Raw genomic sequence first — 24,404 nt, forward strand, 5'->3', positions numbered from 1 at the left:
CTTTGACTGTAAAAAATATGCAAATGACGGCGGACGTGCAGGCATCTGAGGACAGACCTGCGCACTCCAAAATGGCGAACAGCAACAAGGGTAAGTAGGCCTAGAAATAAAGTAGATTTTTATCTGAACAAGAAGTCAGCGACCTTCGGTAAACACGAGTCGAATATTAGATGTGTTTTTCAACTTTAACCTCATAGTTCTGAATCTTTACATCTCTGATTCTGCTTCTAAAGAAACGCCGAAGTCTTTGAACGCAGCGTTAACTTTTCGGTGTTAGCTTCAGTTATCTGGAGCTAACTTCTAATCCGGCCTGACAACTTTATTAAGTTTCAAATGCAGCCGGTGACTAAACTTTCGTTAGGTGTCTCTAGTCTCGTCTTGTTTAAATAAACGTGTCGTTTAATCGTTTGCAGTTTGCTACTTATTAATGGATAATTGGGTTCAAAAGATTTCTGTTAACTTTGCCACTGTGGTTAAACCTTGACTTTGTGTAGCGACTCGTTGCTGTTGTATGCTAACAGTTATATTTGCTCGTTACAGAACTGGAAGAGGAGCTTTACGACAAGGTCGTAGATCTGACAGAATACGCCAAACGTCAGCGATGGTGGAATCGCCTTTTCGGAAAAAATTCTGGTCCTGTAGCAGAGAAATACTCTGTGGCCACGCAGCTTGCCATAGGAGGCGTGAGCGGATGGTCAGTATTTATTCACCATGCTAACGCATCATGCTGCCTTCATGGGTCTCATGTCAAGTCTATACTCTATTATCTCTGTGGGAAATCTTGTGTTCAGCACAAAACAAAAATCCTGAAATGGCTTATATAGAAACTGTTAAGTCTGCCTTTTTTTCATGTTGTCCCATATCTCTCTTAAATTCCTTCTGCTTCCTGCTTCATGAATGGACAGGCCTGCCTTGTGCTGCCAGGCAGCAGAACATCTGAGATCATGGCCCAATTATGAAACACTGGGCCCCTGAAAACAGACACGTAAAATGTCATCCACTTGTCCCACACAGAAGTGAAAGTGACACAGAACAGTAACAATCCATGCTGATACAAATTGTGATTTATTTGTGTCTCGTTCATTATGTGCATCATTTTGCATCACATTGTGCTTTTTACATCCCTTTGTGGGCATTTTGTTGACTACGTTTTAATGTTTTGTGTTTTCACCTTGCCAATTTGGTTATATGGCATCTATATTTGCAAAGGTCCATCAGGTCCCTTTGCAGTTTACCATGTGCAGAAAAACACATAAACCCTGGCTACACATGGGTTTGGATCAATCTCTATTCATAAAAAATGTAAACTACATACCCAGCCTTAAGGTTCTTGCAGGCTGTGAGGCTGCAGCAGTCTTACAAGTTGCGTTGTGCAAAACATACTTGAACAACTTGGGTGCAACATCACGTTGGACATGAATGATCTGTTCCTTGTGTTCCTCTGTCATGCTATGTCACATTTGGTACTGTCACGATAAGAGACTGGAAACTTATAAGCTTACAAAAAGCCTTTGCTGAAACTACTCTGGTAGATTTGTTGACACCCAAGCTAGATTATTAAGCATGTTTTGATTCTTTCTTTTGCTTCTTCATTTTTCAAAGTTGCAAAAGTGTGGCATTGATCTGCGCTTCATCATATTGCATCCTTATTGGGTAGTTTGTTGACATCGTTCACAGCAGCCGTCGCAGTGCCAGGGCTTCAGTTTCCGTCAGTATTTTGTCAGAATTTTCTCCAGGCTCTACATTGTTGTACCAGAATTGAAAAATAGCCATTCGTGGATCTCTCACATCATTTTCTGGAGCCATAGCCAGATATTGCATCACAGCCATTTCTCTGTGGTGTCTCAATGCTCAAAATCACACAGTGTATATGTACCTTTATGACTTGCTTTGTAACTGTACCGAACAGTTTAGCTGTTCTGTTTTTAGCTTTTTGGCCATTAATTGCTGTGCTAACCTAATAGTAGGTGCTGCCTGGTTGTGTTTACCTAAGGAGTTCAACTGAGCGACTGGAACAGCTCAACAAGACCAATTAAATCCTTGTCCTTGTCCTTGTCCCAGTATCCAAGCCTGGGAAGGGAACCAGTGTATGTTTGATTCCACTGTGATAGGAGGTGATATGTTCCCATTCATCCTGTTAATGTTGGGATTTTTTTCCTGGTTAACCTATCAGGTCACAGATGAGGTCAACTGCTACCATGTCCAGTCTTATTCCTTGCTTTTGTTATAAATGAGAATCACCCTGTCCCTTGATGTTACTGGCTTTTTGCTCTTCTGTGTACTGACTTGTGTTTTTTCTGGGTCAAAGCCCAGTACAGGAACTGTGGAGCATGCACAGTGCAGCGTGGCCAGTTTTGATTCCAGTTAAGTGTTTTCATGCAAGAGTAATTTGACCCCTAGCTGGGTATATTAGTCCTACTTTCAGATATACAGTTAATCCAGTACTAATTAGATTTTTAAAAGTTTGGTTTATAAGTGTGTATCACGTTACCTTTTTGTTACAGCAGTCATTCACAAATAAATCAATAGCACTTCATAGACCATAAATGGTGAAGTGCGAACAATAGGACCCCGTCACATTAACCATTCAAGTTGGTAAAGCAGAAGGGGCACAGCTAAAATATAATCATTTAATACAGGCATGTTTATCTAAAAGGTTAAAAAAATGTCAAACTGGTATTTTGTTTACAGTATCTAAATAACAAACTGCTTCCAGTTTAGGAGCTGATTCCAGTTCGATCTGCAGATCATTCCCTGCAGATCTGACACTCTCAAGGCGCAAAGCTCAGTTCACAATCACTGCCTGGCAAAAAATAAATAAAGTGGCCACTTAGATTTAACTAAGCAAATAAGTTTTAGCATCCTATTGGATAATTATTGCAATGTGATCATCTTTTAGTTGGAAACAAGTTTTTGAACTCGTAGCTTCTCATTTCTTAAACAACCATCCTTTGGTCGTGGAAAAGGTATTTCTTTTTAAAAAGAGTCAGATCATTGCCATCTAAGGAGATGCAGACGCTACTAAAACTGGGTTAAGAAGTGTCCAACACATTAAAAACTGGAAGGATAGTGGGGAACCATTGTTTTCCATTAAGAAATGTGGTCAGAAAACAGTCCTTAATGATGGTGATCGGTGATCACTGAAACGTTTCGTAAAATCAGATAGATGGAAAAACACCAGTAGAACTCAGGTCTATGTTTTAATATTTAAAGTAAGAGCATTTCAACATGAATGTTGCAAAGGGAACTCAAGGGATTGGAACTGAACAGCTGTGTAGCCATAAGAAAACCACTAATCAGTGAGGCGAACTGGAGAAAAAGGCTTCAGGTTGCTAGGGAGCAGAAAGACTGGACTCTGCAGCCATGGAAGAAGGTCATGTGGTCTGAGTCCAGATTTACCCTGTTCCAGAGTGATGGGAGCATCAGGGTAAGAAGAGAGGCAGACGAAGTGATGCAGCCATCGTGCCTACTGTACAAGTTGCTGCAGTTGGTCTTTAAAGACGGTCTTATGAAATAATGGAGTGTGACATTATTATTATTATTAAACCCTTGAATTTCTTTCTCTTTAACTAAAATTTTAACATTTCATTGTCATTGTTGTAATGGTGCTGTTATAACTAACGAAATGTTGTTTGAACTCCCTAAGACTGTTATAAAAGTTATTAAAGTGTTAAGTGTGCCATCTCAGGTAGAAGCTAGTGCATTTGATAAGTTCTAAATGTCTAATGGCCTTTTTAAGAAGGCTGCTCAGAAGTCTTGATTTGGTATAAAGTTTTTAGATATTTTGAAGAGGCTGTTGTCGTTTTAACCCCCTCCACCATGTCTGATTTCTTTTAGGTGTGCAGGTTATCTCTTCCAAAAGGTTGGAAAATTGGCTGCTACCTCTGTAGGTGGAGGTCTTCTGCTGCTGCAGGTATTTCTACATCAAAATTCAAATGCTTGTTTTTAAACACTGCAACAGACTACAAACCATTTTAATGAATCTGCTGCCACTCGTCTACTTTTTAAAAATTTTCCACTTCTCTTTCCAGATAGCCAACAACAGTGGCTACATCCAGGTGGACTGGAAGAGGGTAGAGAAGGATGTCAACAAAGCTAAGAAGCAGTTAAAAAAGGGAACAAATCAAGCAGCTCCTGAGCTGAACACATTTTTTGAAAAGGTAAAGTTTTTTTCTAAAAACTGATATAAATTTTTGTCAGTCTTCTTGGAACATTTTTTTTTATTTAAATGAAAAGTTTGTCACTTTTAATATGGGTCTTGTTTGAAATTTTGAAGCTTATACATTCATAGCTTTTTGAGTATTCCTGTAAATAGACGTTAGCAATCAGAGAGCATAACCTCCACTCAGCTCACCTTTTATTTCCCACCTAAACCAAATTCATACTAAAGTTTCGTTGGATCTTCCACCGCTCTCCATGTTTCCTAAAATTCAGCTCGAACACATACATGTACATTTCATGTACAAGACAACTCAGTGCTTACATAAAACATTAAAAGGTACATTTCAAATAGAAGAATTAAAACAATCTAAAAAGAATAAAATAAATGAATGAAGCAGAAATAGTGTGATACAAGTAAAACAGGATATCACAATTACGGTGTTGTACACGAGGGACAATATATTCAGAGAGGAATAGAAAAGAAAAACGGCGGCAAATCAGAGTTTTCAGGTTTGAAAGAGCTTAAGTTTGGAGCAGGCTTCAGGTTTTCTAGTTTGCTCCAGATGTTAGAAGCATAAAACCCAAATGCTGATTCTTCTTGTTCAGGTTGAACTCTCAGGATGGAAACAAAACCTGACCCAGGTGGTCTTAGAAGTCTCAATGGCTCATATGGTGGTAGCAGATCAGATGTATATTTTGGACCAGCCAAATCTTTGGCCCATAGTGTAGAGATCTGAGAACTGGAGTGATATGCTCCCATTTATTTTTAAAGACACAAGTAAATAAAAGCAATAAATTTATTCTTCAGACCAATTAATCATGAGAAAATAAACCTGTCTTTGTCTCAGCAGGTCTGATTTAAACTGAACTCTCTTAGAGACCAGAAGTATTAACTTTTCATGTTATAAACATGACCCGTGACACATTATTTTGTTGATTTAAAGAATCTTTGTTGCACCAACTTCCTTTGAAGAATTTTTCCAAAATCTTAAAAGAGAGCTGTGTGTCTTCTGTAGTGTGTTTGAATGAGGAAGAACCATTTGTGAACTGTACAATGTTTTTTTTGTCCTTTTCAGTCCACTGAGTTTGTGAAGAAAAACATTGTGGTCACAAGCGGCTTCGTTGGAGGATTCCTGCTCGGCCTGGCATCTTAGATTCTGCCAAAGGAAAAACAGTCTGGACGTCTGATGTTAAGAGAATCTCAAAATCATTGATAGGGGGTTTTTAATTGTTTTGACAGCCAGTTTCAGTTTAGCTTCTATGTATATGTTCTACATGAGTCATACATCTTTTAGTCTGTAATACTGTACAACCTACATAACAGGCAGACTGGAATCTCAGACCAAAAGGGCCCTCTTAATACTAACATGACGATGAATATTATGCAGAATTATTTTACGAAGGAAAAAACAAAGGCCACCAGAATGTTGCTATTTTGCTATTTATTTATTTTTACCAAACAGATGTTCCAATAAGAAAACTTGCACTGTTTTGTGCTCCTGGGTAGCCATTCACACGTCATAGGACTCAGTCAATGCAAGTGTTATATTTTTTCTATGCCAGATGTTACAATCAATCTAAAGTGTGGTAACTTGAACGTGTTGATGGACATTGGATTGTTATGCCTTTCTCAGAGGTGCTAAATGGGTTATACCTGCCTCCCCTGCATCTCTTTTGTTTTTTGTTTTTTTATGTATTTGGTTGAGCGATGAATCAATGCATGTGGTACAGAAGACTGTGGTTTACCTACTCTGTAAGTAAATAAAAATAACAAAACAAGTCCATTCTCTTATTTTTAAAGTTTTGGTCTAATTCACTTGTCTTAATTTATTACTTAAATTTGAGGTTTAAACAAAGTATACAAGGTCCTGTAGTCATAATGCAAGAGAACGTGAAAGTATTTTATTTGGTCCACATGTTCATTTGCTTAAAACAAATAGCTGATCAGCCAAAACAGCAATTCAATGCATTAATGCATGTTTTATGAGATCACCTGCTGAAGTTCAAAATGAGCATCAGAATGTTGAGGAAAGGGGATTTAATTGACTTTGCATGTGGTGTAGTTGTTGTTGCCATACAGGCTGGTAAGAGTGTGATCTACTGGACAATATGAAGCAGAGGGGCTCGACAGAAGCAGAAGACCACACCGGGTGTCTTCTGTCAGCTCAGAACAGGAAACTGAGGCTACATTTCACACAGACTCGCCAACACTGGACAATAGAAGATGGAGAAACGTTGCTGGTCAGATTTCAGCTCCACATTCAGATGCTAGGCTCAGAAATAATCAAAACATGGAATCATAGATCCATCCTGCCTTGGATCAACGCTTCAGGCTGCTGGTGGTGTAATGGTATTATCTTGGCCCACTTTGGGGCCCGTAGTACCAGCGTGGCCTGGTTTAACCAGCACAGCTTACCTGAGTGTTGTTGCTGATGCTACTTCCAGCAGGATAATGCACCATGTCACAAAGCTGAGATCATCTCCATTCTCCCACCAATATTTGTGGTGTATAATTATAAGGGAAAATAATGTAGATGTATAAAAAAATAGAAAAACATGCAAAATGTTCTGATTTTATGTCAGTATTTTACCTTTTGGATGCGTTTTGCTTATTGTTTATATGCACAATTTCTTCTTTTTTTTAATTTTCGTTTTAGCTCTGTGTATATTTATTCCAATGCCTGGTCATGGAGGACTGGAGCCTATCCCAGTGAGGCAGGGTACACCCTAGACTAGGGATCACCAACCCTGTTCCTTGAGGGCTACTATCCAGCAGGTTTTTATATATTTCCCTGTTGCAACACACCTGACTTAAATCAATGGATCATAAATTGTGCAGAACTTGAAAAACTGTTGGGAAAATCCATTTAATTTGAATCAGGTGTGTTGAAGCAGAGAAACATCTAAAACCTGCAGAATGCAAGCCCTCAGGGTCCAGGGCTGGTGAGCCCAGCCCTAGACAATCAATGTGCAGTATATCAACATACATATAAATGTAAATATGCAGTCTTATAGCTAATAACTGTGTTTTTATGAAAGAAAAAGTTATTAATCCATTCATTTTTAAAATGTTTGTTCTAGTGATCTAAGTTTGAAAAACACTCCTCTATTATCCTTAGATTACATATTACTTTTAGGAACTTAATCCCAGGCAGTGATGAAATTCATAAAACATCTGATGTCTTTTTCAAATTACAAAATTGGCAGTTAATCCTAATATTAGTAACTGATGCAGCTTATCTGTTTTCTCTATTAGATAGGAGAAGTTGTATTGTTGCCTGATTTTATGTTTGTTAAGCCTAATTTTTTGCTTGTGGAAATTTAGCCTTTTGTTGTATAAAAACTTCCTGATGTGACTTTTAAATCTGCTCCTTGAAACTTTCTTGCAAAGCAAATGTGGACGTTGCTCCTGTGGCTCTTGCCCTTCAGACGTTTCATCAGGAATTTCTTTAACATAGACGGAATCCTTGTTTTGTTTTGTCTTTTATTTACTATTTCAGAAAATTTTAATTGATATATTTCACACAATCGGCTTCATCAGTATTATATAATCTGTAATTTCCTCACGCGGTGTAATATTTGATCTCCCTCCTCGGTCGCTGCTAGGAGACGCCACAAACAAATCGCTTCCATGGTAACCAGCAAGAGACTGTTGGAAGTTAACCGCTGAGCTGTTTGCTGTGGAAAAAATAACTCAGGATTAAGTTTTATTATTATGGCTTTACCATTTCTGCCAGGAAACTCTCCCAATGTTAATGTAAGTTTTTTTTAATAATGTATTTTACATTTGGTCTGTTTCTCAGGACTGCACTAAGCTAACAATGTAGCATTTAAGCTAAATTATTTCTTTAAGCAAACTTGTCAGACAACTGTTAGATAAAGATATGAGTTACTGTTCCGCTTTGATAATGGGAGGTTATAAACTGGGATTTATCTAAAGCAGAGATAAGCTACGCTTTTGATGGTGTTATTAATTTTTATAACGTCGTCAACCTGCATGGGAAATAAAAATTTGAGCTCAGGTACAGTGCTGAGCTGTTTAACCACCTCTCATTTCTTAATATATGTGCAGCAATTTATTGATAACTTGTACCGACACTACCCAAATGAAATAACAGTTTACAAAGCTAAAGTAGAGATTGTAAAATTCTAACGAGTTGAAAGCTGATATTTGGTCTGAGCAGCTTTATTCTTCAAGTCTAAACTTTCTTAGACAAACTTTCTGTAATTTCTTAAGGAATAATTCAGGCTTCTTGAAGGACTTTACAAAACTCTTCCTTGGATGTTGGTTGCTTTTGTTCTGTTATCTATCAGGATGATCCCACACTGCACTGGCAATATTTAAGTCCAGGCTCTGGCTAGAAAATATCTCTCCATCAGATCTGTTGACACTGATTTTTAGCCCAGTTCTTGAGTCATGTGGCGTACTGTCCTCTCTGACCTGTCCCTGACCTTTTCTCCCTTTCTAAAGAATGGCTTCTTGACAGACACTGTTCCATGGAGACCATTCCTGATGATATTCCCTTTATTTCTTAAGGATATCACTATTAGATACTGTTCATCTACTGTAGTTTTGTAGCCCTGACACGTCTACTGCACATCATGCTGAGCCATGCCAGCTTTTGCCAGGACAATAGCTCTTTGAAAATCACTTTGTTGCTCTAAAAATACAATTTTTGTTTGTCAAACTATGTTATTTTTTTAATGGAATCAACTATAGAAATGGGAAGAAATGATGTGTCTTTGTGACAGGCTGCTTGTAACAAAAAGCCTGAAGATCCTATTTAAAACTGGTTCTTTGCTATCTGTTGATTGAAATGCCTTGACGAAATAAACAAACAAAAGAAAAGAGAGAGGATAAAAGAAAAGAAAAACTAAGTCTGAAAATCATGAAGTACAATAGGATTCAGTATCTTGGCCAAGAACTTTATCTTGTGAAGTAGAGGGGGGCTTAAAGGGGGACAGATAACAGAACCGGTCAGCCAGACAAACTCAGGAGAATCAGCTCACAAATACTTAATGTTACACAATATTATATTACTACTAATTGCTGGGATAGTGGGATAGGCTCCAGCTGCCTTGCAACCATGAATTGTAATAAGTGCTATAGAAAGTGGATGGATGGATTTTGATACGTATTCCCACAAAACAGAGACATTTAAATCAGAACATGAGTTTTAATAAATTCTTAATAATTAATGTCATTAATGCAACTACATGACAGCATGTCTTTAGAAAGTATGGAGATGATTAGTCTTTTCTGTTCTACAGCTGGGAAAGGAGAGATTTCACAAATCCCAACATTTTGAGTGTTTTAATGGACTCCCGATGTTGGTGGAGTTAGACAAGCCGGGTATCGGAGGAGAACGTTTATTCGGCAAAAAGATGAAATCAAAGTATTCTGTCTACCCCAAAGAAGATGGCCGTAATCTTCCATCATGGATAGCCTTTGACAAAAAGGTGGGTTAAAACTGATCAATTCTGCACACATACTGTTCACATAATAAAAGGTTTATTTGATACTACCTGCATGTTTTTGGTTTATTTTCTTTGTCTATGAACACACCAAGTGCTCCATTTGATCAGTTTATAACAATACTGCACACACAACACTATAATCATAATTTCATAAATCTCACCCATGACTTACACTATTTCTATATATCCAGGTTCTGTGCTTTGAAGCTTATTTTCATGAGGAAGTGCTGGTGGCCCAGGATGAAACGTACAGAATCAGAAAGTGCAAGATCTACTTCTACCTGGAGGATGATACCATCCAGGTGGTGGAGCCACAGCGCAAGAACAGTGGCATCCCTCAAGGTTTCTCTTGGAATGATTTTCAAGTTAAAATATCTATTTTTCATGTACTTTCAACTGACTAATTAGATCATCTTCACAACATAAAAACTCAGATATAATGAGGATTTCTTTTAGGAAATGTACGTGCTGTTTACTAATGCTGTGTTGGTGATGTGACAGGAACACTTATTCATCGCCACCGTATCCGTCTGCCTCCCCCAAATGATGATGACTTCTACAACATTTTCCATTTTAACATCAACCAACAGATGGTGTTCTACTCTCGCACATTTACTCTGACAAACTGTGATGCCTTCACAAGAAACTTTCTTACAAAACTTGGGGTGCGGCTGAATGACCCTGCCACGGTGCCTGACGATCCCTTCAGCAAGCAGCGGGAACAGGCAAGCATCAGTCACACCCATGGTTTGGAATTCACCCCTCAATTTTCCGCGACAACAGCAGAAGCAATACAATTTAAAACTAAAAATAACACCAAAATATGATATTTTGTAATGCAAGTCAAATAGGTGAACAACTACACATATTCTCACTGTGAATCTCTTTATTAATCATTTCCAAATTTCTGATCATTCAAGTTTCTCACAGCTGCCATCGTGTCAAATTAAATACACCGTTTATCAATGAGTTAAAACATCAGACGGAGATTCCAGCTCTACTGTCCTCCTGTTAAATATAAGATGTCCCTTTTCAGCTTGAGGAGAGTATGAAGCCACTTCGCCCTTACGAAAGGCACAACACTCTGAAGAAGTTCCTGGATCATGACCGCAAAGTCCTTCGATTCTTTTGCTTCTGGGATAATCCCGTTTACAGAGATCCACAGGAGCTCGTACTTCACTACTTCCTGGCTGATGACACTGTATCGATCACGGAGGTGATCCCATCAAACCCTCGAAGGCCTACTGTTTCCACATTCCTGCGCCGCGGCAAACTACCTAAGGTGAGGAGTAAGAAAAGAGATGATGCTTTACACCAAATATTTAAATTTGTGCTAGCGTGTGAGGAGATATGACTTGCAGTTTGGGGAAGAACAGGGAATTAGCTCAGGTTACACAAACTAGTAATGTCCCTACATCTGATTTATGGAGCAGACTAAACATGAGGTGACTGAGACAGAAAGGTGGTAGCATTCTACCGATGGGAAAGGTTCTGTGCTGCAAGCCCCACCTTGAAAACACTCGGCACTCTAAAAAGTAGTCTCCTGACCAGAGGTGCTTTAGGAAGTAAAATATCTTACCAATACATCATTTGGTCTGTTGTTCCTATGGTGGAAGTACAGGTCACAGAGGAACATTTCAGAAGTCCTTGGTCCCTGAAGAGAGTTCCTGCAATCAAAAAAACATAATTTGTAACTTTGAGGTGGCAGAAACAAGCTTTCACCAGTAGCTAAATCACAGGCAACCGTGAAGTATTTAGTATATACTCTGTTACAATCAGAATTATCACCAATTTACTTTTTTGTTTTGGCAGCTGTAGCTCAGGAAGACGAGCGGTTTTCTGCCCATCAGAAGCTCGGTGGTTTGATCTTTGTTATCACTTCTCTATCCTATAATCGTGATGCAATTGAAATATTCTCAGAACTTAATTGAAAAAGACACTGAACCCAACCTTGCCTGTTATATGCACTCATTTGTGTATGAGTGTTTGTGTGGTAGAACACCTCACAGAGCCTGTCACACTATATATTTTAAGAAGTTCTAGGAACTAGAAAAGTGATATAAGAGTTCATCAACTATTTCAGGGAAAGCGTAATTCCTACATTATATTCAGAGTTGTTTATGTATCAGTCAAAGTGTTCAGTATGAACATTTTCACTATCAGAAAGAATATTTTTTTACTATCTAGGTGTCATAAACCAGGTCTGATCTGGACACAATCGCAGGACACCAGACTGCAGATAAAAGATAAAATTTATTTCTTTTTAAAGGATATGGCATAGGAGATGTAATATGGTGGCTTCAGCATTCCAGCAGTCTTTCAGGGCTCTGGCAGGTCTCACAAGGCAAGGGGTAAACCCATAATGCAACAATGTGGCATCAGGAAAACTCCAGCAAGAAGTAGTCTCATGAGTAATCAGTACAAAGGACAACAGGTGGGAATATTTCCAAGTGGCCTCATGTGTGAGCGTGGAACAAGCAGCACAAGGAACATGACACTGGGTGTCTATGATGAATTATTGGAAGTATTTTGTTATGATTTATAAAATAGTAAACTGTGATTAATTTTTTACGTGTGCTTCATTGGTTCATTTGTGGCTACTTTTCACGCTTTTTTGTTTTTTTAATCTAAAGGCTTTCACTGTCTTTCTCTGTTATGATGAGTTCTTTTCTTTTTTCCCCTCCCCGTCCCTCCCTCTTTTCTTTCATACCTCATTCACTCTGACAGGACTGCTGCAGCATCCAGTCTCCCTCAAGCATTCTGGCTTACTCCCCCAGTTACTGACTGAAGCATAATTCATCTTGAAAGACACACAAACTCAATCATGATTGTGTTTGTGTGTATGTGTGTGTATGTTTTAGTCTAGTAATTTTGTTTGCTTTGATGTCTTTTATTAAATGTCAGGCTTAAAGGTTAACCAAGATCCACTGTCCAATGGAAAACCACCACCCCCTTCATTACAGATCGTTCCATCTCTTTCTCTTTCTTCTTCTCTTTTCTGTGTGCATCCATGTTTCCAGGATCCAGAACAGCAGTCACATCTGTGTAATATGTTTTACGAACCGGTTTTATTCACATCCTGTGTGGGGTTGTTTGGTGTTTCACTGCAGCATGCTCCAGCCCAAATGAAGCAGCTTGGACAGGTCACAGACCGCACAGTTCTCAATGTGTTGGCCTCCGAGAGCCAGGGAGCACGCTTCATGCTGGACAGCCTCAACGTATGTCCTGTTGCAGGTGGCCACACACAACACAGGCTGACATGACAACATGATGTTGTGTCAACAGATGCCTAGGCACTGATGTTGCAGTGCTGTCAGTTATCCGTTAACATGCTGTTAAAAGACATTTATACAGTTAATGTAAATATTCACCATCTAATAGAATTCAAGCTATGCAATAGAACTTTGTTTACACCCAGTTTTATAACGCATCACTTTTTAATCACATAATTATTTGTCAGCATTTTCTCAACCAAAGAACATCTATGTTGCGCTGCATTACCTCCACCCAACATTTCTTGCAACCGATCAGTCAGTCAGAGTCTGTCAGGAGTTGTGTCAGACTTGTTGGATAGCTTAAAGATGAGCATTACTTCTACAAAGGTTTAAAAGTTGAAGTGCTTGGGCTTTTCTATAATCTTTGCTCATTTTTGCTGTCCCGTAGTTTATGTTTTGAGGTTAGACTTTCAGCTCCCAGCTGATCAGAAGAAGATATGTTGGACAGTCAATGTGCGTCCAAGGATGTGTGGCAACATGCATGTTATCCAGTAGAGTCAGTGCCTGTCTGGTGCAAAGGGATGCAGTTTAAAACTCATTTTATATAACCTTTGCTCAAGCCTCTACATTATTTTAAGTTTGAGTTGTTTTCTGATAGAAATAAAGACCTTCCTGAAGCAACCGTCTAAGCAGCTTTAGTTTGGCTCATCTGTCTCGTAGCTGACTTTCCAAACTGAGAGCACTCTGCCTACGTCCACTGACACTACTACACATAAGTACTCCACACATTTCAACAAAAAAGAAAGAAAAAAGATAAAACATTTAAAAGTAATGGTTGGAAAACCAGAAAAAATTCTGATATTATGTCAGTTCGTACTGATTATTTACCTAAACAGAAATACCTAAAAAACAAAGAGAGTTATTTCTCTTCAACTCACTCTCTCCTTTCTTCTTTCACTTGTGTGCAGACCGGAGCTGTCGATGAGGACTTTTACAAGGACTCAGATCTGGTTGTCGGTGGGAAGGTGAATGTGTGGGGAAGGAAAGTAATTATCACTGACTGTGATGAATTCACTAAAAATTACTACCGCTCCAAATATGGCATAGGTAAGGCAGAGGTAACCAGGCCTGCTACTTTTACAAAGGTTTAAAAAGTGCTTGTGCTTTTCCAGGATCTTTGCTCACGTTTTCTTCTAATACTGCTACAGACACTATGTTTCTTTAGACAACATGGGGAGTATTTATGTTTTACTGGCTAAATTATCAATAAGAAGATCCTGTTCTCATAATGAAGAGAACAAAATCCACTTTAATGCTGATAGCTGTTGCATTGCATGAATCTGAACACTTGGGGGCAGTAAGATCAAACATCAGTGAGAGCTGTTATCTCTCTGTGAGGCTGATTTCTAAGACCACTGGTACAGAATACTTTTGTTTTTATGTTAACGTAAATATATCTAAAGAAGAGCAAGTTGAACTGAGGGGGTTATGTGTTTTATTACCCCTTGTTGATGAATATTGGAAAAAAAATGAAGGAATCCAATACCAGATAAGCAGGCATCCAGCAGTTGTGTTTCCATGGCTTCATGGTTGAAGGTAATGGAGGCCCAGGAAGGTTCCCGGCAGCAGAAACCCAAGCTTTTCCTGGATGTGTGTGCCACTCCGAGCAGGTTTTTTGGGCTTTCTGCATTCGTCACAGTAGTAAAGCAAGCACAGCCCCTCCTGACAGGCTGCTGTGATGAAAGGTCCTGTCTGAGTCAGAGCAGTCAGAGGTCAGATCAGGGATGGATTACCTGCTTCCTTCTGATTGTCTCAGCTCTCCTCCTGGGTTTCATTCTTCTTTTTAAGTGTTTTGATTTTTCTCTCTCCTCCTTCCTTTTAGAGGACTTCACCCCAGTGCAGTACAAAGCTCCCCTGGCCCCTAAGCCGCCAATGTCTGTGCCCCCCTACAACGGCTTTGGCTCAGAGGAAGACTCCTTGAGCTCATGTCAGAGCATTTTGCTCAAACCCCATAAAAAAGATTTCCACAAATTCATGAAGAAAGACGGGTGGGGTGACTTACAGCCACAATCAAATTACATCAAGTATTCCTGTGTGTTTGTGTATATGCGTTCATGTTTGCAGAAACCCCAACTCTGTTGTGTATATGTCCCCCTTGATGTGGCCTAAACAGAAATGTGCTGAATTTCCGTGCCAAAATGATGACCACTGATCTGGTTGACAGAGACAGGGTGTTCATCATTTCCTTCTACCTCTGCGATGACTCCATGAGTGTGTTTGAACAGCCACAGAAGAACTCAGGTAGGAAAGTTTAGAGCAAAGCTGCATTAGAAATACACCCAGGATTTGAAATGCAAATCTATGACTCTCATGGTAAACATTAAGATGTCAGATTCAGTTTCCAGGTACAGAATCTCATGGAAACAGATGACGTTTAGTTTGTAAATGTGTATTTCCATTGATGCAAGATGCTCGCAGTGCAGAGAGTTCAGGGACTTCTCAGTATGGCTTCAAATAAAATCCAACCATTTAAAGCCATGTAAAACAAAACGAAATCAGTGGAATTTTATTTAGCTTTGAGAAAAAAGGTTTTGCCAACATGATATAAAAATTAATGCTAGTGTATTGAATGTATAGATGAATATAATTCAGTGTCTTTTATCCTGCACTAGGCATTCTTGGTGGGAAGTTTCTGGAACGCTGCCGGGTGAAGAAGCCAGGCCAGGAGCTGTTTAAGAGCAAACCCTCTGAGTACTTCACAGCTCAAGATCTGCATGTCGGAGTCATCCTTTCCATCAATGGTCACAACTTCCATCTTCTGGATGCTGATGAATACACGCTGAAGTACATGGAGCAGCATGCTGATGAGGTATGGAAGGAACCGAGGGAAGAGAAATTTTTTTTTTCTTATTCTTATTATAAATTGTTGTTTTTGGCTCAGTAATGTGACACAGTCATTTTGTTTCCTGAGGTGTTGTTAAATGCCATGTGTGGTTTAAAAGTCAATGTTTGTGTGTTCTTGTCAAAAGTTTCCCAAAGCCAACACAGGCAGCATCCTCAGCAAACTGCGTTCCATTTCAGAGGGAAAACAGAGCGAGATCAGGAAGTTTCTGACTCTCAGTGACCCCACCAACACCGGCTTCATCCCATATGAGTCATTCAGGTACAGTCATAAACCAAGAATGGGTGCAGTTCACTCCCAACCCTACCGCTTTATTTATTCATTTTTCTTCAACCTTTATTAAAGTAGGAAATATGACCCTTGAGATTTACAATCCTTTTAACAAGAGCGTCCTTGCCAAGAGAGGCAGCAGCTCAGATCAGCAGTAACAACAGAACAGAAGAATATACTCAGATATATAGACTAAACAAGTGTTTAAAATATAAATATAAAGAGTAAATAAATTAAACAGAATTATAAAGAGGAAAAACAAAGAAGAAAAAAAAATCTAATTATTTTGCATTCATCATAGATCATAAAAGGGGCAGTGGCTGTCTGTATTTGCAGCAGATGCTCCTGCCTGCAGTTAGTTTAAACTGGTTTAGGTTTAGCTAACAAAATTTCTCAGAAGAATTTGATATAATGCAAGGACTCAGGATGATACAAATGGAACCAAAATTTAAAATATAGGTTCGAAATGGCAGAATTCTCAGGGTTTATATTACCCTGAGGATTTATTTTATTTTATTTTTTGTAAGTCTGAAGTGTGTAAGCTGAATTTAAACAAGTAAAACCCACTGTGATGCCACCTGCTGGGTTGAAGCTTTGTATTAAACATTCAGCCTTTCTGGAGTCAGAGGTGACAATTTTTGGATAAGGAGATGGATTTAAATAGTGATGCTTTACATTTAAACTAATGTGTGTTTCTTTAAAGACGCATATCTATATCATATTAAAAAAAAGCAATACATTTTTTTTACTTAAGACAACGGCATCAGAATTTAAAGTGGATCTCCAGACATTTCAGAGATTGATCCCTAAAATGCTTGAATTCATTTAGAGAAACCAGCTCACTAAGATTCAGGTGTTTTTGCAGCTAAATTCAAGGAGCAACATTCTGCATTTGAACTTAGTTTTTCCCAACTCAGTTAAGTCTTTAGGGACACATAAAAGAAATGAGATGCAGAAGCAAAACCTGTAGAACGTCCTGTTTACTGAAGGATGAAGATTTGTGGTTAAGGTGGAAAAAGACCAAAAGATAGCTTTTTAAATGAAAATATGCTGATGGTTTGGTTTACAGAAAGACAGAGCAAACCAACCAACAAGAGCATAAACTGTGCAATTGTGTTTTAGTGTTCATGAAACAGCTTGTGGAGTTATATTTGCTCCAACATATTTAAACATTTTCTTTTAAAAGAAGGCTTGAGGCTTCTCTCTTTTACAGAAAAGCCCACTTTTATTCATCAGCACCAGTGACCTAATCATGCTCCTCTCACCGTTCCATGTCAGCATTACTGAAATCTGAAAAGTGTTTTGTTGGATGCCCAGTTAGGCTTTTTTCTTTTTCTTTTTATCCCAGAGGGCAGAATGTGTCGTTAATTTTACCCTCTGTCATTGCTGGACCAGATACTGATATATAGAGGGTATTTAGTACAAGAAAAATCATATAAAAACACTCACTCAACATAGGGTTTAGTCTAATTATAAGATTTAATCCAGACTTTCATTAATCAAATTATGAAATTTGATCCAATGATGCTAAAAAAAAATAGTTAAAACAAAAGATGTGTTTCTCCTGAATCCAGGATCTTGCAGTAGTAACGTGGTTGCACCACACAGCTAATCTGCAGCCAGTCTTTTCTTGTCTGAGAGATCTCTATAAGACAGTTCTAGCTGTCATGTAGACAAGATACTGTGTTTACTGACATTACAAGATGCTTAAAGAAGCTTCTGTTGATTCAGTCTGTTAGCCTACCTGGTTATTGAAAAGAACTGTGTGTTTCTCTCAGCATCTCTCTCTCTTGAGTCTGGCATGATGTTGCACACCGATCCGGATGTTTGTTGTATCGTGGTTATTTTTTTCATTTTCTGGATATGCAGAGAGTGCAACAAACATAGCACCTGTTTCCATCTTTACAAGCCTCACAGTTCAGATGAAATTCTAAGTTTAGTTTTAACCGTGAAACAGAGGCAATAGTAAATATGAAACAGAACAGAAACATTTGTAGTATTTGTGTGGGGATTCTGATGTTATTTCAGAGCTCAGAATAACATTAATATGTAGGAGTTTTAGGAGTTCTGATATTGCATTTGAATTTTGGTTTGTTAGCATGTTAACAGGTTTTATATCACACAAAGTATGCTGGACAGCATTAAGATCCACCTGTAGTCAGCCTAGAGTTTGCTAACTGTAGACTCAGAGAAGGGCATCAAGATGTCATTAGAGTGGAAATGGAAATCTGAGACATTTCGGTCAGGCTCCTAAAGAAGAAAAATGAGCAGGAGTTGTACCAGGATGGATCTCTGGAGAAAACCACTGGTTACACTGAAGTAACCAGAAGTGATTCTTTCTGCTTGCCTGCATTGAAATCTGTAAGACGGGTAAGTTTCAAGCCTTTCAGAAGACTTTCTAGTGAAGAAGACAATACAAAACAAAACATCAAAGCTTGAATAGTGGATAATTGTCTGGATATAAATGATAAGTTTCTTTAGTTTCTGAATTCCTTAAAGGTTTAAATACTGACCAAAAGGAGCAAAAATAAATCATGAACATAAGATGTAAATCTTTTATGTGTGCACCACAGGGGCCTGCTGATGGGCCTGGACTGTGGTCTGTCGGAGCACGAAATTCTGGTTCTGGGCCGATGTTTCTCAGAGAACAAGCAGCCTGAGGTGGACGTGGGCCTGATGTTGGCCGTGGCCCAGGACATCCTAAAGAGGAAGCACTTTGAGAAGTTCCCAGAAATGGTGAAAGTATTTTCACACCATGACCGACGCAAGTAGGTGACACGCATACTTTATTACATGCATTACACACATTAGTGTATTGTTGCAATAGAAAGGCACAAAAACCCACAGGCAGATCACATCACAACAAGGCATCAGTCTTGCAGCCAGTGGCTTCATATCTCAGAGCAACAATTAGTTCCAGCAATGTGAGAGAGGAGCATTGGAACCAGATGGACCCTAAAGACCAGTATGGCATGCAGTGCTACAAGCCACAGGACACACAAACTCAGCCTGCCTTTGTCTGTATGTCTGACTCTGTCTGTTCCTTCCTTTTTGTCCATAAAATCATCCAAAATGAGGAAACATTTAACCCACCTTTAACAATAAGGTTAGCTGAAATGGAAGGTTACTGTTGCTCAGTGTTACGCTGATTGTTATGTGACTGTTGACACCCTCAGTTAGTGTCACATTGTTCATCAACATCCCTGTAATGGAGAAGGCATGACAAGAATGGATTGTCTGGCATCACTGAGGAAAAAAACAGTGGACTAAGAGCACAAGCATCCTCTATTTCACCCTCCCACATTATCTTTAATTCAACATCAGCTTGAGACATTCTATATGATTAATGAGTCTTTATTGAATTTTATTAGAACTGCAGTGTTTTTTTTTTAATAACAACAACAAAGACCAGACGGCTGTTAGTGATAAACGATGAAACTAAAGCCATAATTTTCAGCATTGGGACGGTGCCTCTTTTAACCTGGATCACCATGGTAGCCAATGCTGAACATCTGCTCCAGAAGAGGTTATACCAGCTATATAAAGCATTAGCCTTTCAGTAACTCTTTCCCAAAAGATATAGTTTAAAAACCTACAAATTCAAAATGAATCTATACTCACCCCACAGAGATTAAGTTATACAAACATGTGGAGCTGTACAAAAGTAATACAAAAAACTGAATGTATGGAAATCTACAAGTATTCAGACAGTGAACCAGAAGATGCATTGAACTAGGATTTGGGACGTAAGCTTAGTAACTTGTATCTCCAGTTTAGCAACTTTTATAATTCCTATCGCTTTATGTGAAACTATAATAAGTACAGGTACAAATCAAATCTACAAGTATGGATTAATTCTGCAAGTTTCAGTGTTGATTTGATATCAAGTCAGCAAGGAGAAAACACAACAGGACAATGTTATTAGAAGACAAAACCTTTAGCCAGTTAAGTTCATTTCACTTAGATATGGCCAAAAACTAATCTAAGACCTAAATACACTCTCATAGTTCTTCATCATAACTAATTGTTTATTTTGTCTGAAGTTCAAGGCATTTATTGACTGAAGAAGCAAAATAAGCTTAAGTTTTAAATCAAAGTCAGCTTAACTATCAATTCTGCAACATGAACAGGACAAGCAGAGCATTGAAATTCAGGTGTTCTCAAACCTTAAGGGACTTTTCTTGATGGAAACTTTTCACTTAAATAGAATTAAAAACCTCAACAACAATTTACTTAAAAACCTTGGATTATTGGTTTGAAACAGATCCTGTTTTCTTGAATTGTATGAAAAGTAAAGTAGAGGCAGCTTTTTTCCTTCTCAGATTATGTTGATTTGATCTACAGACATGCTCCTGTTTCCAGTATTATACTCAAAATATCACTCAGTCTCTACATTCATTACAGAATATTTCTCTAAAACTCACTGTCGCCTTGCTTTTATTCAGAGCTGTGATAAACACTTGTGTCTGTTAATGTGTACATGTCTCACTACATCATTCACCTCCTGTCTATAAACCCTCTCATGCTCAAGTCTCTGATTATCTGCTACTTTCTCAATAATAACTGAGAAATCAAGATGATTTTAAAATATTTAGATTAGATTAGATTATATTAGATTAAACTTTATTGATCCCACGGATGGGGAAATTCACTTATTACAGCAGCAAAGCAGAAAAAGTGAAAAAAGAAAGAATAAATAGATAAACTTAAGAATTAAATATAACACAATAAACATAAAAAACAATAACAGTATAAGGTGACGGTATAAATGACTCATCTCTATCTAAAACTGTGTCCACTACGTGTTGTACTTTTTTAATTTCTTTAATATTGCATTACCTCTAAATGATTGAGAGTGAAGGTAAACAGCTATTTCTGTGGACAGAAAGGTTTGAATGTATGAATGAATGTGTTTTCATGCTATACTTTGTCTCCAGAATTGGCCGTCTCTCCACCAAAGAGACAAGGACCTTTTGTAAAGCCTTCCAGCTTCCAGTGCCTGGGAACCTCCTCGAAAGTCTGCTCAGCAAGTAAGAGCCCACTTATCACCGCTGGGTTCATGGCAGAGCCGCTCAAGGTCTCACATTTTGAAAAAAGGTTTTGGGAGATTCATTTTGACGGCTGTAAATTATAGTCCAGATTATTTGCCCAGAAATTTTTCTTGGCATATTTGAATCATCTCTGAATGTTCATTCAAACTGAATACCATGAAAACCGTGCACTCGTAGTACGACACAGTCGGTAAGTTAAAGGCCTTTTCTGGAGACTTTAAGAGGATGTATCTGTGTCTTACCTGAATTTATGTCTGCTGTAGGTTTTGTGATGGAGACTACATCGACTATCATGCGTTTATTGCTGGCCTTAACTGGTTAGAACATCCTGCACCACCAGTCATGCCCGAGGACATCCTAAGGGTAAGTGAGAGGGAGTTCCGCAATTCATAGAGAAAATGGAACAACTTTTCAAATGAGGGTCAATCAGGAGGACACAGTAAGTAGTTTCACAGTGTGTGTGCAGATTTTTAAAAAGATGTAATTGAAAATCAATCTGCATTTTAGCCCAGCCTGTGATGACTCAGAGAATAAGTCAGCCAAAGTAAGAATTAAGTGAGTGGAAAGGAACACTCAAATGGGCAAGAGGACAATTTATTGTGAGCACAACTTGATAAAAAGTGGCGCACAAAGACAGAGGCGATAAAAAATTATGGAAGCACTGCAGCTCCTTCGTTCCTCCTTCTTTGCACTTGTTCCTTTACTATGTAATGCTGATTTGGAACGCCTCAGCAGCACAGCCAGACCTAAGCAGAAACAGCTGAGCAGGAGAGGTGTGCACTGGAGCATGACAACAGAGAGAAGCTCTGCGTGGCTGGAACCAGATTGGACTGAATCTGTGTTTGGTTGTGTGTGCATGTGTCTGCACCGGCACAACGCTTACTTGACTGTCAGTTGTACCCTGCCATGGTTTCCAGCTGCCTAACTGGAGTGTAAGCCTAAACTGGTTGCTCAGTATTTGCTCAACTTCTCCTCACTCCAAAAAAGCTTGAATGTAAACCCTTAAAAAAAACAAAAAAATGGCCTGTTAACCTTTTGTATCTTTGATGGTGTTAAACATGGCAGGAATGTCATGCTGACAGGCTCAGACTAACAAACTTCTCCTTGGATGCATTTTTGGTATTTGTTTTACTTTACTAATGTTCCTGTTATCTTTGGTGTTTTTAATACAATATTAAAATTGTCCCAATGGAGATTTACAGACTCATAAAGTTCTTTATCATAAATAAAATAATAATGAATCAATTAAATGAGTTTGCAAAATTAAAAGAGGAGCTATAAATTCATGTTATCAGAGTTTTGCAGTGACACACGTCCCTTTTTGTCTCCAGTTTGAGGTGAATCTGAGGTTTGACAACGGAGGAGCTGCACTGAAAAACATCAACTACTCCACACTTCTGCAGGATGTATTCAGCTTCAATTCCAACATTGAGGACCCAACCACCACCGTCTCAGCATAGACACTTAAAAGCAATTCTTCCTCAAGAACAGTAATTTTTCAACACAAACACTCATTCATGCATCACTCATTCCTCCATTAAAGAGCATCGGCTAAGCAGTCTGTGTTTTTTTTCCGTTGTGTGTCATGATGTAAGCCACAGGGGATAAGATGAGTGTGAATAATTTGAAAGCTTATTTTCTTGTGTACAGATAGTTTAACAGCAGAGGCCCCCCTCAGTCCATTTAACTGGAAAATGGGGGCTTTAGGGGAGAGAAACTCTGAGAACACATGCTTTTGATGTGTTTGTGTGCGTTCACAGGTGTTATTGTGAATCCAGACAAAACTAAAAGAACAAGGTGTTAAAGCAAACCATATTTCTGTTCTGGTCAACGTTTATACAACAGGGTGTTACAGTCTGTGCACCGAGAGATAAGTTGATAAGGTGCAAATTGCTGCTGGAGTGAACGATATGTTTGACATGTTGAGTTTTCTCTACAAACACAGAGTATAGATGGGCTAAGACTAGAAGCCAGAGGCCACATGGACCTCATATGTTTATCATCAGAGAAAAATTTAAGGGTGGAGAATTTAGCAGGGGAAATTAACACAAGAGTTTATTTCCTTTTTTCTTTCATTGATCTCACGTATCTGAGATGCTTATCTCCAAATTACATAGTCCATTTCAGGGTTGCAGTAACAAAGCAGAGACCTCCTCATCCCCATCAACTTCTTCCAGCTCCTCCTGGGGGACACCAGCTGGGTGAAAACATGCCGCTTTTACATAGTGGGCCTGCTAAATCAATGCAAAAAAGACACCCTTTCATGCTGCTGACGCTCACTAATGCAGGTTCATATTGACCAAATCAAAATGTTTCTGACAGCAAGAGCCAGAATCAGCTGAGAGCCAGCAGCACGGGTGTTCACAGCAGCATCTTGTATCACGGCTCTGTGGCCACATCTTCTGCTAGTTTAGCTTTTCATTTTCAGTCTTCCCTCAAACAGGCAATGTGAAAAGGGCTATGATTTCTCTAGTAAGTCTTGGGTTGACCTGTGAGCCTTCACTCACCTGGCTGTGCCCAGTAAACCTCTACTGCTCCAGGTCTTAGACGTTTTCCTGCTTTCACTCACTTGAGTTCAAATGATTGAGTTATTGTAAGGCTTGTGAAGAACTTGAGGACAAGCTGTTGGATAGATCCAGTTCATTCGAGTCAGGTCTGGAAGAATCAAAAAACATCTTTGGACAGCAGCATTTGGAAATTCTGGCTCATATTTTCCTGTCCATGAAACTGAAGGTTCTGCATTAATGCCTAGCATGCTAGTATACAGTAGCTCTACTGCCAGTAAACAGGGACATAGCAGCACAAACAAGTGGTCACTAAATCCCTGCCACAGACTCAGCTTAGGATTTATTCATATATATAAGTCAAAACATACAGAAGAGAAACAGCAAGAGTGAACTCCACAGGTCTAATTTACAAGCAATGGCAACCTTATGATGTGTGCTGCTTTCTTTGTGTGGCAGCAGTAATATATAAAAAGGCACAAGTGGTTCAGGCTGAGGCACCACTGTAATCAGAGCCTGCACTGCAAATTATAGTAAGAGGTTAGTCAAACGTTAGGTAATCAACCACCCAATCACCTCTCTGTAACCACACACATTCACACCGCTTTGCCCCCTTCACACTGAGTACAAAAAAAGAGCATTACATCAGCCGGGGCATTATCATGTCCTCTCTGTCTGCTTTCACACATACTAAAATATTAGCCTCCTCAATGACACACCACCAAAACACAATGGGTGACGTTGGATGCGGTTAGTGGTGGCAGGGAGCTTCCCGAGTGCATGCTTGGCCTTTTTTTTGCCTTCAGAAGCATGCTGTGAATGA

The 24,404-nt window shown here is 38.9% G+C and overlaps 2 protein-coding genes across 2 annotated transcripts; both read left to right on the plus strand.

Annotated features, from left to right (window-relative positions):
- fundc1 (FUN14 domain containing 1) lies at positions 1-5,560 on the plus strand. The gene is made up of 5 exons (XM_042001026.1): positions 1-90; positions 541-694; positions 3,838-3,913; positions 4,032-4,160; positions 5,238-5,560. The coding sequence occupies exons 1-5, from the start codon at positions 18-20 to the stop codon at positions 5,313-5,315; spliced, it is 510 nt and encodes a 169-aa protein (XP_041856960.1). The 5' UTR covers positions 1-17; the 3' UTR covers positions 5,316-5,560.
- Positions 5,561-7,653: 2,093 nt separating this feature from the next.
- On the plus strand, positions 7,654-22,626 carry efhc2 (EF-hand domain (C-terminal) containing 2). Its single transcript, XM_042000824.1, has 15 exons — positions 7,654-7,918; positions 9,433-9,621; positions 9,831-9,981; positions 10,141-10,364; positions 10,676-10,921; positions 12,750-12,857; positions 13,823-13,961; positions 14,737-14,902; positions 15,028-15,155; positions 15,527-15,723; positions 15,884-16,017; positions 18,600-18,794; positions 20,964-21,056; positions 21,341-21,440; positions 22,409-22,626. Exons 1-15 carry the CDS (start codon positions 7,877-7,879, stop codon positions 22,535-22,537), a joined length of 2,241 nt encoding a protein of 746 aa, XP_041856758.1. The 5' UTR covers positions 7,654-7,876; the 3' UTR covers positions 22,538-22,626.
- Positions 22,627-24,404: the final 1,778 nt, after the last annotated feature.

The sequence above is a fragment of the Melanotaenia boesemani genome, chromosome 12 (assembly GCF_017639745.1).
Source record: "Melanotaenia boesemani isolate fMelBoe1 chromosome 12, fMelBoe1.pri, whole genome shotgun sequence".
In the NCBI taxonomy this organism is placed as follows: domain Eukaryota; kingdom Metazoa; phylum Chordata; class Actinopteri; order Atheriniformes; family Melanotaeniidae; genus Melanotaenia; species Melanotaenia boesemani.